This window comes from Mya arenaria, chromosome 14, assembly GCF_026914265.1.
Source record: "Mya arenaria isolate MELC-2E11 chromosome 14, ASM2691426v1".
Classification (NCBI taxonomy): Eukaryota; Metazoa; Mollusca; class Bivalvia; order Myida; family Myidae; genus Mya; species Mya arenaria.
This window is the reverse complement of record NC_069135.1, coordinates 50,744,524-50,758,077: the sequence shown is the minus strand read 5'-3', so window position 1 is coordinate 50,758,077 and position 13,554 is coordinate 50,744,524. Positions and strand designations below refer to the sequence as shown.

The 13,554-nt window shown below is 38.9% G+C and overlaps 2 protein-coding genes across 2 annotated transcripts; both read right to left on the bottom strand.

The window, feature by feature from the left end:
• Positions 1–447: 447 nt before the first annotated feature.
• On the bottom strand, positions 448–5,626 carry LOC128218323 (uncharacterized). Its single transcript, XM_052925975.1, has 2 exons — positions 5,244–5,626; positions 448–2,625 (listed from the first exon to the last, which is right to left on the bottom strand). The coding sequence occupies exons 1-2, from the start codon at positions 5,576–5,578 to the stop codon at positions 1,242–1,244; spliced, it is 1,719 nt and encodes a 572-aa protein (XP_052781935.1). The 5' UTR covers positions 5,579–5,626; the 3' UTR covers positions 448–1,241.
• Positions 5,627–7,354: 1,728 nt separating this feature from the next.
• LOC128216215 (anti-sigma-I factor RsgI-like) lies at positions 7,355–7,868 on the bottom strand. The gene is made up of 2 exons (XM_052922785.1): positions 7,776–7,868; positions 7,355–7,684 (listed from the first exon to the last, which is right to left on the bottom strand). The coding sequence occupies exons 1-2, from the start codon at positions 7,866–7,868 to the stop codon at positions 7,355–7,357; spliced, it is 423 nt and encodes a 140-aa protein (XP_052778745.1).
• Positions 7,869–13,554: the final 5,686 nt, after the last annotated feature.

The following is a 13,554-nucleotide window of genomic DNA, read 5'->3' as shown; positions in this document are numbered from 1 at the left end:
AATGAGTTTTTTTAACCATAATATGGTCAAATGAGCCAGAACTGGCCACACACTACTACTTGCAGCATTACATTTAACTTTTTTTACTTTAATGATTAAAAAAACAACATGATTTGTGTACAGATGACTAGCGATATTTTGGCGCTTTTTAAGGGCCACGTATCTATCAATATAAAACAACAACATATTTTATAAAGGGTAATATTATTTTAACTGGACACGTTCTTTATTTGATCATATTATCAAATGAGATTAACTGATAGTTCTTCATTTAATATAAAAAAATGTTTTTGCATCAACCTTTTAATAAAAACAACAACATTTATCAAAGTGTTATTTTATACTTAATAACATCTTTGTTTGAGACTACCGCCTATGACGACGACCCTTGCATGAACGGTTGATCTGGGTGTTCAGTGAAAATAGTAAACATATAACTGACTCTCTTGTAGTTGTAGTAAAACTGTCCCTCAAACAGTTATAAAAATTACTTTCAAATATATTTTTTATAACTGTCAAACAAATTCCAAGCAATGTTGATTGTCAGATCTTGAAAGTGCATGACCCTTTAACAGCCAACGGAACTTCACTACCAATTACTGTTTACTACAGGTTTACTATAACAGTATGAGTATGTATCATCTACTGTCTGGGGTGATATATACTATCAAATGGTTTATTATAACACAATTCGTAGAAGTATTGTTTATGGTAATATGAAACTTTATTTATCTAATCTCAAATGAGAAACCAATGGACACATTCTTCTGTGCCACTCTATCAGAATGATATAACACAGCAAGCCAGGTAATTGTTTACAATCAAAACTGCTGACCAGAGCAGGCCTCATTAACCCAATTTGCCACGCCTCCTCTGCTAAATAGGCTAAATTGCTGTCCGATAGGATATTTGGGTTTATGTGCTCCGGCCTTTAAAGAGAGAATAATTTATTCGTATACATACACACTCATACCAGACATATAATTATCATATGTGACTAGCATTTCAAAATCAGCAGTGATATGGTTGAAAAACATGCGCACGATCATTTTTATAACTATTTAGCAAAAAGCAAGCGTAATACGTAAAATATAAATGTATATGTATGTTTAAGCAAATATGATTTTTGTATTATATTAAACAGTTTTCATCCGTGTTAATACTTACACGAAAAAGGTTAAAGAAAAAACCCAGTTATATTAACTATATTTTGTCAATTTTCAGTGGATCTATTGTTTTATTTAACGTACATGGACGACAAGGAGCGTGTCTTTATATCCGCCGACAACCAGAGAGGAAGTACGGTTGCTGAAGTATACAGCTTGTGGTTCGTACACTCCGTCTTTTTCCTTTGCCAATGTGGCTAACTTCATCTTCCCGTCCTTGTCAATCTGCATCACTGTATTGGAAGTAAGGTAGCAGACGAACACGTGTCCAGCAGTTGTCACATGTACTCCATAAGGTCTCCTCAAGTCAGGATCAGTGAATGTGGCCAGCTTGTTGCCGAGGTTGTCCAGGGTGATAAGTTGATGGTTTGAGGAGTTTGTGATGTAGAAAGTCTTCCCGTCGTTACTGATGGCAATTCTTCTCACCGTGCCACCATCGGACTTGTACTCGTATAGCTTCTTTACTGGCCGCCCCGTTATCGTATATACGTACAGCGCGGTGTATGAGGAAATGTAAAGGTTGGTCCCGAGATGAACTGCACCGAAACAGTTATGGGGGAAACTTAATTCTCTCGTAGTCACAAGAGTCCCTTTTGTTATGTTAATGAAATGAAGTTCATGTCTATCGTCATCATTGTTGTTAACACAAACGGCAACCTCATTTCCGCCTATGTGGCGCACATCCCATGGATACTCGGGGACATCACGGTGGTCGACAACCCTGTACTCCTGGTCAAGGAGTTTTACTTTCATGTTGTTGTAGTCTGAAATAACAATCTCTCCACCAGGCAGCTCACATATCCCTTGAATATTACATGAAATTTTGTCTGAACTCATCCGTACGTTGTACTCCTTGTAACTTTCGGTAGCGAATACATGCTCTCTAGGGAATAGCGATGCATGTGGTTGTGCACCAAAAACATTCGATTCATTTAACTCTCCAAAATTCTTCATCGAGGACAAATTATCTTCTATTTCATTATGTTTACGAAAAGTTATATCGTATTTGACAACATTTGACATGTTTTGCAGTATTTCGCTTGCTTGTTTGATTATTTCTTCACATTTTCTGAACCCAATGTATATGGGTGGTTCGCCTGATGAGTCTTTGCTCTGTATGTCGTCCATAATGCTCTTTAATTCGTCGTGCATCTGTGTGCAGGAGTCCATATCTTTCTTAATAGACAGTTCCTGATCAGCCACCAGTCGATCTAAATCTTGAACCGTTGTTTTCTCCATCTTGTCAAGAATGTCATTGATCTTTTTACGAATTGCTTTGATTTCATCTATTATGGCTGTTCGAGTTTTCCGTAGTGAAGCACGTTTTTTCTTTCTGTCGTTTTTCATACCTTCTATCTGCTTTCTTAGAACATCCACCCGTTGAGGTAGTTGACGAAACTCGGGATCTTTGCGGATGCCCTTTGCAGCGTCTGGAATGTGCTGTATTGATGAACAGTGTCTGCAATGAAAGAAGGAAAAACTAAAAAGTAAAAGAAGACGGTTTTTTTTATAACATTCTTCTAAAATCACATCAATTTAAATACTTATATTTCGTCGCTTCTTCGTCGTCGTCCTCGTCTTCCAGAACCTGTTGATTTTGCTTTAAAACATCGATGTTCTATTTTTTAGCGTAAATGATAAACATTAAGATAATATCAAGCTGCTCATAAATTGAAATGATGCCAATAAGGGTTCTGTTGAGGTGGCAGTTGTGTTCCCAAATGCGCTCCTAAATGTGCCCCCGAATGCGCTCCCGAATGCGCTCCCGAATGCGCTCCTGAATGAGCTCCCGAATGCGCTCCCGAATGCGCTCCTGAATGAGCTCCCGAATGCGCTCCCGAATGCGCTCCCGAATGCGCTCCAAAATGCGCTCCTGAATGAGCTCCCGAATGCGCTCCAAAATGCGCTCCTGAATGAGCTCCCGAATGATGGGGGAGGAGGAGGAGGAGAAGGCGGCTTTAAAGGCTTGGCGTTTCTGTTTTAGTTTTTCTCTAGAGGCTTGGTGTTTCTGTTTTAGTTTTTCTTTAAAGGCTTGGTGTTTCTTTTTTTTTGTTTTTCTTTAATTTTATACACCATTAAATTGCAATTTCATAATCATGAAATAACCACAAAATTAACTCATTGTAACACGAAATGCATAAGAAGATCTATTGTTAATATCTTACACCTACATTTCTTATATAAACGGTCTGAACAGAATTAGAAGAGTGTTTACTTTCCTGTGCGACAAACCTGAGAACGTCGACCTCATCTGACCTCGTCAGTTGTTAAGTTGATTTAAGTGGTGGAATTCTTATTGAGATTTATGAACATACTAAACAGGTGAACTGCTATATGAGTTATAAAATGTAAAACTTTCACATTGCGGGTTTAAAAAAGGTCGTCTGCTAACCAATATTACAGCGAACTGTTATCCCGCTATAATGGCGGACTATCGGAAATTTAATTTAATTTAAACACTATCGTCTGCTACCGGTATGACGGACGATGATATGCGAAACATAATTTTATGGACTCTGGCGGTTTAAAAGTCGTCTGCTAGGCTGACCGCAAACGACCGGTTAGTTACGGAAGTCTAACGCCGGAGCCGCCGGATCAATAATGTAACGCTCGAGTGCCTACGAAAATTCCCTCATTTTCTACTCCATTCAAGATGGCGGATTTATATAGACATATAGTAAAATAAGTGGTCTGTATGAGCGTATTACACTACTGAAAGGCTTGGTTAAAAATAACTAGGATTTTTGTTTTGACGATGATTTGCGAATTCATAAATTTAACGTCATATAGTTTATATTCAGTATACCATAAGTCGCATTGAGTTTAAATATTCAGTATACCATAAGTCGGATAGAGTTTATATTCAGTATACCATAAGTCGCATAGAGTTTATATTCAGTATACCATAAGTCGTATAGAGTTTATATTCAGTATACCATAAGTCGCATAGAGTTTATATTCAGTATACCATAAGTCGCATATAGTTATTATACAGTATACCATAAGTCGTATAGAGTTTATATTCAGTATACCATAAGTCGCATAGAGTTTATGTTCAGTATACCATAAGTCGCATATAGTTATTATACAGTACCATAAGTCGTATAGAGTTTATATTCAGTATACCATAAGTCGTATAGAGTTTATATTCAGTATACCATAAGTCGCATAGAGTTTATATTCAGTATACCATAAGCCGCTGAAGCCACATTGGCAGTATGCGTAGTAAGGCTCCTAACTTTTAGAAAGTGTTGAGTTATGTCCCTTGACTATCTGAGATAAAATTATACTGAAGAGCGTTGAAACCATTCGGAACTCATCGGAGATTGTTTTTGATGGAAAATGGCCGAGGAGTTCCGAATGCGTTGGAACATCATTATCACTCATTATTATGTTGTTTAGAGCGTCATTTTATTTACGTGCACGACATATGCATCTAGTCAAACCGCACAGCTAGAAATTTGCCAAATTCATCGTGAGTAAATAGGAAGTACTTTAGTGTTTTTCAATATTTCTCCATTTGAATAAAGGTATTTTAATATGGGATCTGACACGAATAACGAGTCTATATATGTATACAGGGGCGGATCCAGGAATCAACGTTAGATGAGGCGCTACTTAGGGGCGTAACCTATTTAATTGCCCATCCCACTCAGAACCAAAATCTATTTGGTTGGAAGTGCTGGCAGTGGGGAGGGAGTTGGGGGTATTCCCCCAAACGGAAAATAATAAATAAATAGATAAAAGAAATGACAATTTTAGTCCAAAATGGTGAACTTTGTGGGTATATTAGTTTTTCAAAAATATTGAAATAAAAAGTAAACTTGGACGATTTCAGAGGGGGGCGGATTCGCCCCCGACTTTCCGATCCGCAAGTGATATATAATTAACGAGTTCAAAAATGTATTAGTAAGCAAGGCTTTATTGACAATGTTGACCAATAAATATATAGCATAGTTTTATAATACACATATGTAAAATACAATTTTGACAATGTTAAGCATGATTGAACTATTTTTTGATCTGTTTAAATACTGTGATTGTGTTATTACAACTTCAATCGTCTTTGAAACATACCTATGATCCATGGCAACGCACACATGGCAACACAGCTTGTCATGGTCACCACAGACAAGTTTGAGCGTCTCCCCGGGGTGCCTGTTACATCTCTCAAGGACGTCTACCATCTCTGGTGCTGCGGCCCATTTCTTCACGTCCTTCCGGTCGAGCACTGTGTGTCTCTTGTATAGCTTGTTGTGAACTGGGACACACTTATCGCAGTAATATTTCGTGCACTGATTACAGAAATGTTGAGCTTCCGTGTTCAATCCATCTTCTTCACAAGCGGAACAGGCGAAATCATGGATGAAATCACACCCCCTCTGAATGGAGGATTCAAAATTTGATGCCATAGTCCTGCCACTTAAAGGGTTAAAGATTAAAGATGTCCTCTCTCTGGCATTCACTTCCAACCAGGAAGTTGAATAAACAGCTAATCTCTCGCCAACGTTATAGGTCACGTGACTTGTTTTTATTGATTGACTTCTTAAACGCAGATTTGTATTGAATATGATAAAGTTTCGGTATAATTGAAATACATTTGAAGAAATTCATAAACACTTTATAAATGGCGTAGCAATCAAACAGTTACACCACAGAACTGAGCGGCGTCAACGATGTACGTCGGTTTAACCTCTATATATTTCTCAATTTTTAGCGAGAATTAATATGCAACTTAAGAAAAGTACAATAACCCTAGCATTAGCCTGCTTCTCCCCCGCACAAGCCCTAATGTAGGAACAAAATGATAAGGGTATAACGAAATCGTTTTCCGGTAATAAGTTTAAGAATATGAGAGTTTTTTATAACCCTACCCCACCCCCCTCTCCAACTTCCCAATCCCATTTAGAAACACATCACCAACGGCATACCTTCCACACCAACAGTTTAGTATGACTAAAAGCTTCTTCCACCCGCCCACGCACAATACTGTTGCATTTATGAGATACCTCCACTCAAAGCATATCCTACTGACATATAATCTAGTATAAGCCCCTCTTCCCCCTAAACGCGCAAAAATGCTATGATAGAGAAAATGAAAGTGTTTTCCAACCTGACCTCCCCTCCCCTACCCTCCTCTCATCTCCTCATACTCTCCCTCCTCAACTCTTCTCTCCTCTCCCCTCTTCTCCTCTCACCTCCTCTTCCCACTTCTCCCCTACCCTACTCCACCCACCCACCTCTCCTATCCGCTCCTCTCCCCTTATCTTCAAACCTCTCCCCTTATCTCCCCTCCTCTCCCTCTATCTTCCCTGCTCTCCACATCTCCCCTCCTCTCCTCTCCCCTCAGATTCCCTCCACACCTCTGTTCTCCTCTCTCCACCTCTCCACATCTCTCCGCTCCTCCTCTCCATCCTTCGCCTCCCCTCCTATCCCCTCCTCTCCTTTCTCCACCTCTTCCCACCTCTCCTCTCCCCTTCTGCCCTCCCCTGCCCTCCCGTCCTCTCCCATCCCGTCCTCTCTCCTCTTCTACTCTCCTCTCCTCTCCCCTCCTCTCCTGACCTCCCAACATCTAAACTCCCCTCATCTCCCATTCTCTCCTTCCCTCCCCTCTCCTCCTCTCCTCTCTCCATCTCTTCCCGTCTTCTCCTCTCCCCTCCTCTCCTCTCCTCTTCCCACCTCTCCCCCACCTCTACTCTCCCCACCTCTCCCCAGCCCCTCCTCTCCCCCCTCCCCACCCCTCCTCTCCTCTGTCCTTCTCTCACCACCTCTTCCCTCCTCTTCTCATCTCTTCCCTCATCTCCCCTCCTCTCCCCACCTCTCACCACCGCTCCCAACCTCTTATCTCCTCTCTCAACCTCTCCACACCTCCCCTCCCCTCCCCTCCCCTCCCCTCCCCTCCCCTCCCCTCCAAACCTCTCCTCTCCTCTGCTCTCCTCCCCTTTCCTCTCCTCTCCCCACTTCTCCCTTCCTATCCCCACCTCTTCCCTCATCTTCCCTCCTCTCACCACCTCTCCCCTCGTCTCCTCTTCTCTCCTCCCCTCCCCTCTCCCCTCCCCTCCTCTCCCCACCTTTCCACTACCATCCCCTCCCCTCCACACCACTCTACTCTCCACCCCTCCCGACCTCTCACCTCCTCTCTTCTTCTCTCCCCTCATCTCCCTACCTCTTCCCACCTCTCATCTCCCCTACTTTCCCAACCTCTCTCTCCCCTCCTCTGCTCCCCACCTCTCCCCTCCTGTCCACTCCTCCACACTCCTCTCCTCATCTCTCTTCTTCTCTCCCCTCCCCGCCTCTCCCCTCCCCTCCAATCCCCTGCCCTTCCCACCTCTCCCCTCCTCTCGATCCATCTCCCTACTCTCTCCTCCTTTTCCCTCCTCCCCCAACCTCTTCCCACATCTCCCCCTTCTCTTCCCACCTATCGCCTCCTCTTCCGACCTGTCCCCTCCTCTCCCCTCATCTCTCTTTCTCTCCCCCCCCCTCTCCTCCCCTCCCCTTCCCACTTCTCCCGTCCCCTCCTCTCCATTGATCCCCACTCCTCAACACCTCTCCTTCTCTCCTTATATTTCCCCTCCTCTCCCCTCCTCTCCCCTCCCCTTCCCTCCCCACCTCTCCCCTTATCTCCACTCCCCTCCTCTCCTCTTTCCTCCTCTCCTCTATTCTCCGGGTCTCCTCCTTTCCGTACCAATGAATTGTCGGCATGTGTCTCACACAACGAGCAAGTATGGTCTGGATAAATATTTCTTGGTAAAGTATGTCTGAAGTACTTTTCAAAGAAGCAAAAGTATAATTTAAAACGCTACAAATGGTCCTGCTTAAAGCTTTCATGAGCTCTTAAGAAGAGCTACTAATCGTTTTATGTTAACTATAAAATATTTAATTATTCACCTCGAATATGTCATAGTTTACAGGTAGTCACTTCCGGTAGTAAACAATATTGTATTAATTCTGATTGGTTGCTTTATTTTGTGATAGTTTTGGTGCAAATATTTCCGCGCTAAAATATTCATTCGATCTTTGTTTGTCGTGCCTGACAGTTATCTTTTGAAATAAGTTGTTAAAAAACTCCCAACCCTAGTTTTATATTGCAGTGTACTGTGTTTGATGTATGTTGTTAAAGCTACATAACTGCTGTTTAACTTCATCTGCAAGTGTTGTGCTATACTTAGGGTTTGTTTGCATGTGCTAGTTAATATTAATCATGATTAGACATCATGTTAATTGTAGTAACACAGTTGTATTAGCTGTTACATTGGTTGTAATTCCTGTAATTTGTTATCTTTGAATTGCGGATTTATATGTTTCTGGTTATTCAATAATAAATTGTTTAATTATATACATTTTATGGCACGACAAGTGAGCAATACATATTGACTATCATTTCGTGTTGTTTATTCTTTTTCCTTTATTAACTGTTTCCACATGTGTTCATATTATCAAGAGCTAGGGGATATCTGCGGATAACAACTATACAGATGCGTGTAAAAGGTTACGCTGTAACCGAACATGTAAACGGCTGTCAACCCGAACAAAATACTTTATCCGAAACCGAAGGCATATTACAAGTTCGATGCAAAGCGTGGCATCTCTATCAACAAATACCGTTCGATGTTTAGTAAACTCTTTAAATGGCTGTAGTGGTACCATTACCTGGAATTACTCACATTATCGTGCCATGTTTGAGTAAAACAGTCCAGTCAATTATTCTGTCTCTAAACATTTATAACAAATAAATTACAATCACCAGTATCGTGTGATATCCAAGCATATCCGAAGCCAAAAAGAAGACTGTTTACTTTGGTAGCCGAATAGATCTTTCCCGCACCATCTAGGGACTTTAACATTATGCAACATTGCCTTGGATACCTTTCAGATAGCAAAGATAATAATTTACACCAATACCTTATACAATTTGTAAAATACGTTATACATTATGGTAATCTTCCACAGTCTCCTAAAACCATACAAGTATTGGTAGTTTTTCGTATAATTTTTGAATCATTTCAAAGGTTTGGCTATATTAATATCCCCATAACATAATATTGGATTAAACATAGTGTCAACAATCTTGAAAGGATATTTAGCTGGAAAGCAACCAAACGGTTTTTGATAGTTTTTCAAAGCAAAAATAGCCGTTTGTGCCTGAGAAGCTAGTTTAACATAAGCTGAACTCCAAGACAACTGTGGAGTAAACAACAATCCCATATAATTGTATACAGAAGTAGTTTAAATTGACTGTCCATGATATAACCATTTTTGATATGCTCGTAGAGGACAACCATTACGGAATACAATGATTTCAGTTTTATCAAGATTTATTTCCATTCCAGTATTAAAACAAAATTGATTGACTGCGTTTACCTGTTGTTGTAACTTAATTGCAGTTTTAGCGCAATTGTCAACATCATCGGCAAGCATTAAACGTAGAATGTCCAGAATATAATTAGTTATAAAAATGCCTGAACCACAATCTAGCCTTAAAATAGACGATAACTCGTCTATAAATAGAGCGAATATTGTTGAACTTGGCTTATCCCCTTGTTTAGTACCAATGTCACGGGCAAAGGACTCCGTGACACTATTTGAGACTTTGACACAAGAGGTTAGACAAGAATACATAGATCTCAGAACTCTTAAGAATTTTCCAAACACACCTTTTTTTCTAAGGATGAATTTTTTTTAACATGGTTAACTTTATCAAATGCCTTACGGAAATCGACATACAAACAGCATAAACGGCCACATTTCTTTGAAAGTTATTTTTGAGTCATCGCCTGTAGACAAAAAACATTGTCAATAGCTATATATCCACGACGAAAACCAGCCTGAGACTCATATTTTCTTTTAATTTTCTTCGTGGTGCAATATCAGCAAGAGTGTCTTTATATAATTTCGCCGGAATACTATCAAGTGCACAAAGTTTACCATTGATTAGTTTTGATATGGACAGTTCAATCTCATGTAATATAAACGGGGTCATTAAGCGAGCTCGCCGTTTCATCGGCATATGCATGATCATTTCCAATATATGGATCAACAACATGAGAGTCTTCAACAAATAAAAGACCACAAAAATACTGGAACCATTCCTCACTAGAAATACTAGAGTCAATAGCTTTAAAGGGCTAACTCTTCTTTAGAACTTTCCAAAACGAACTGGGATTATCACTGCTATTTACTAACGCCAATCTATTCGAAAGTTGATACTCGTATAGTTTCTGTCACAACAATTCTTAAAATATTTTCGCCCGTCTTTATAAAACCGGAGATCTGATGCTAAGTAAGTAACTCTGAATTTACGTAGAGCAGCATATTTTATTGATTTTAATCGATCACACTCATCGTTCCACCATGCAGGCTGAGAAGAAACATATCGAACTGCTGCAGCATGCAGCTGCCCGCTTCCTGAAATAAGGAAGTAATAAAATCTACAGCAGAGTTTACATTCGTGCCTAAAGATCAAATCAGTAATTCATACTGATTTTCTAACAAGTCTCTAAATTTCAATAAAAGAATCATCCTTAACAGAACTGCGCCAACGGAACTTCTTAATTGAGCCCTGCAAATAATTTTTCTGTTCATTATTATGTAAAATCATTGGAAACTCAAAAACACATGAAATAGGAAAAAGGTCTGAATTATCTCTATCTAAGACCTTAAAATCTTAAAATTAACCTTAAAAAGGAAATTCGCTTTTTTTTAAATATTTTTCTACGATACCAGGCCCCAATATCAGGAAAATACTGAAGTCAAATCTCAAATTCATTCTCAACTCATTTTACCATATGTATGTACTTAATTCCATTCGTATGATCTTTAATTATTGTAGCTCATTATTTAACATTTTGAAAATCAGCGAGACTTAGCCAAATGCCGCGTATAATGTGATTTTTTTAACTTGTTTTGACTTCTGCAAATCAGAGATTACTTATGGTGATGATTACAAGATGGTTTTATTAGTAACATATTGTGATAGGCTGCGATTGACATTAGTTTTATGTTTTAGCTGCGATTGGCAGTACATGCATGTGTTAAGCTGCTTTCTGAACTTGACTTCACTCAAATTTTCAATGTGTTAAGCTTGTTTCTGAACTTGACTTCACTTAAATTTTCAATGTGTTAAGCTTGTTTCTGAACTGGACTTAACTCAAATTTTCAATGTGTTAAGCTGCTTTCTGAACTTGACTTCTCTCAAATTTTCAATGTGTTAAGTTGCTTTCTGAACTTGACTTCACTCAAATTTTCAATGTGTTAAGCTTGTTTCTGAACTTGACTTCACTCAAATTTTCAATGTGTTAAGTTGCTTTCTGAACTTGACTTCACTCAAATTTTCAATGTGTTAAGCTTGTTTCTGAACTTGAGTTCACTCAAATTTTCAATAAGAATCTGTTCTTGATAGGTTTAAGCCTTTACATTTTCAATAGCTTATAAAAATGTACAATTTCAACATGACATCATATCTTATACGGTTTCACGTGTGCAAAACAATTTTAAAAACTTAGTCTAAATTAAGTTATATATCTTGTCTTAAAAGAACAAACACCAAGCAGCTATTGGCAGAATTTTGTATATCCAAGCCTGAGGTCATTGTATGTTTAATGCTTGTCGGCACAGGGAGTATTTTTGTCATATTTAAATAAATATTAACAATACAGCTTCAACATGAAACTTATCATCATTTTGTGGACATATAAAAATAAATGGATGTTTTTCTGTGATGTTTAAGCCTTAAAACGTGAACAAACCTTTAACTACTCTAACATTTTATAAGATGTTCTTGCAATAATGTGTGTGTCTAATTGTATGTGTTTATTTTTACTATTAATCAAACAAAATAAACATAAATAACATGTTTGAAATATTTTATTTGTTCATATTTTATACAGTGTGCGTAGGTCATGAATGCATTGTTCCATACAAAACTACTACCTTGCAATTTCTCAATTTTGAAATGCCTGTATTCATAATTGAACAATATAGTTAATGAATAATTGAATACAACTTGGAAAAGTTGAATTGATCTGTTGGTAAACATGAATACTTTAAGGTATGATGTGTATGAACAAACTATTTCACATGTACCTCAGTACTTCAAGACCATTTCGAATGAATAATTAAGGAGAAACAGATCCTAATCAAAATGATATAAGTATCTATCATGTGTTTCCGGTACACACACTTGCCCGAGGGTCGGATTTTTCGACCCGGACTTGAAAAACATGATTGATATTTTTTTCTGGCATATCTAAAATTATAAACTTGTGGAAAAGTTGACGTAAATAACGCACTTTTGTACAGTTCACCGAAAAGGGCGTGCGACGTTGTTTACTGACGTTGTAAATCGCAGTAATTTTAAATCACTAGTGACGTCAAATAGTTCTTCTAAAATGAGAGAAGTCTAGTGGAATAGCCTTACACCTTCAAACTAAAGCAAGTATGTGCCTTGCCTGAAGTTTCACCTCGCATCTCGCGAGATCTTGGTTTCCGATTTTCCCTTGCACTAATCTACCAGCTTGGAACCAACATAAAATTATACGGAATGCCGTTAGGGCCATCGCCTATGAATGTGTTAATCTGAAACACGATACGTGATAGTATGATGATGAAAACGAGAAATCACGAAACTACGATAATGAAAACGCGACAATACAATGATAAAAACGCGACAGTACGACAGCGATACTACGGCAGTTCGATGGTGATAATGCGACTATCGTTTTTTCACCATCGTATTGTCGCATTTCACCAGCGCTTTCATAATCGTAGTATCGTACTGTGCGTTTTCAACGCCTTACTGTCCCGTTTTCATCATCGAACTGTCGCGTTTTCATCATCGTGATATCGCGGTTTCATTATCGTACTACCACGCATTTATCATCGTACTGTTGCGTTTTCATCATCGTACTATCGTGCTTTCATAATCGTACTGTCGTGTTTTCATCATCGTACTGTCGTGTTTTCTACATCGTTCCGTCGCGTTTTCATCATCGTTTTGTCGTGGTCCATCATCGTACTAGCCTTCCCCGTACACATGCGCATAGAATAGTTTGCCCTCCATGTGACAAAATGTCGGTTTCAGGAGTCCTTGCATTATGTCTTCAAATGAAGATTTTATCATGTATTTGACATTGATCTGAAATACTGTTTATTTAAAAGATTTAACAACGATTTAAACAATAAAGATTGAATTATGAATTGTCTTTAACAATTTTTGTTCAATATAACAAACCAGTCAAAACAGTATCTCCGAACAGTTTTCAAAATGCAATACCTCTCAGTTCTCATCATCATCATCATCATCATCATCATCATCATCATCATCATCTGCATCATCTGCATCATCGACATCGTCACCATCGTCAACGTCAGTCGTCGTCGTCGTCGTGAT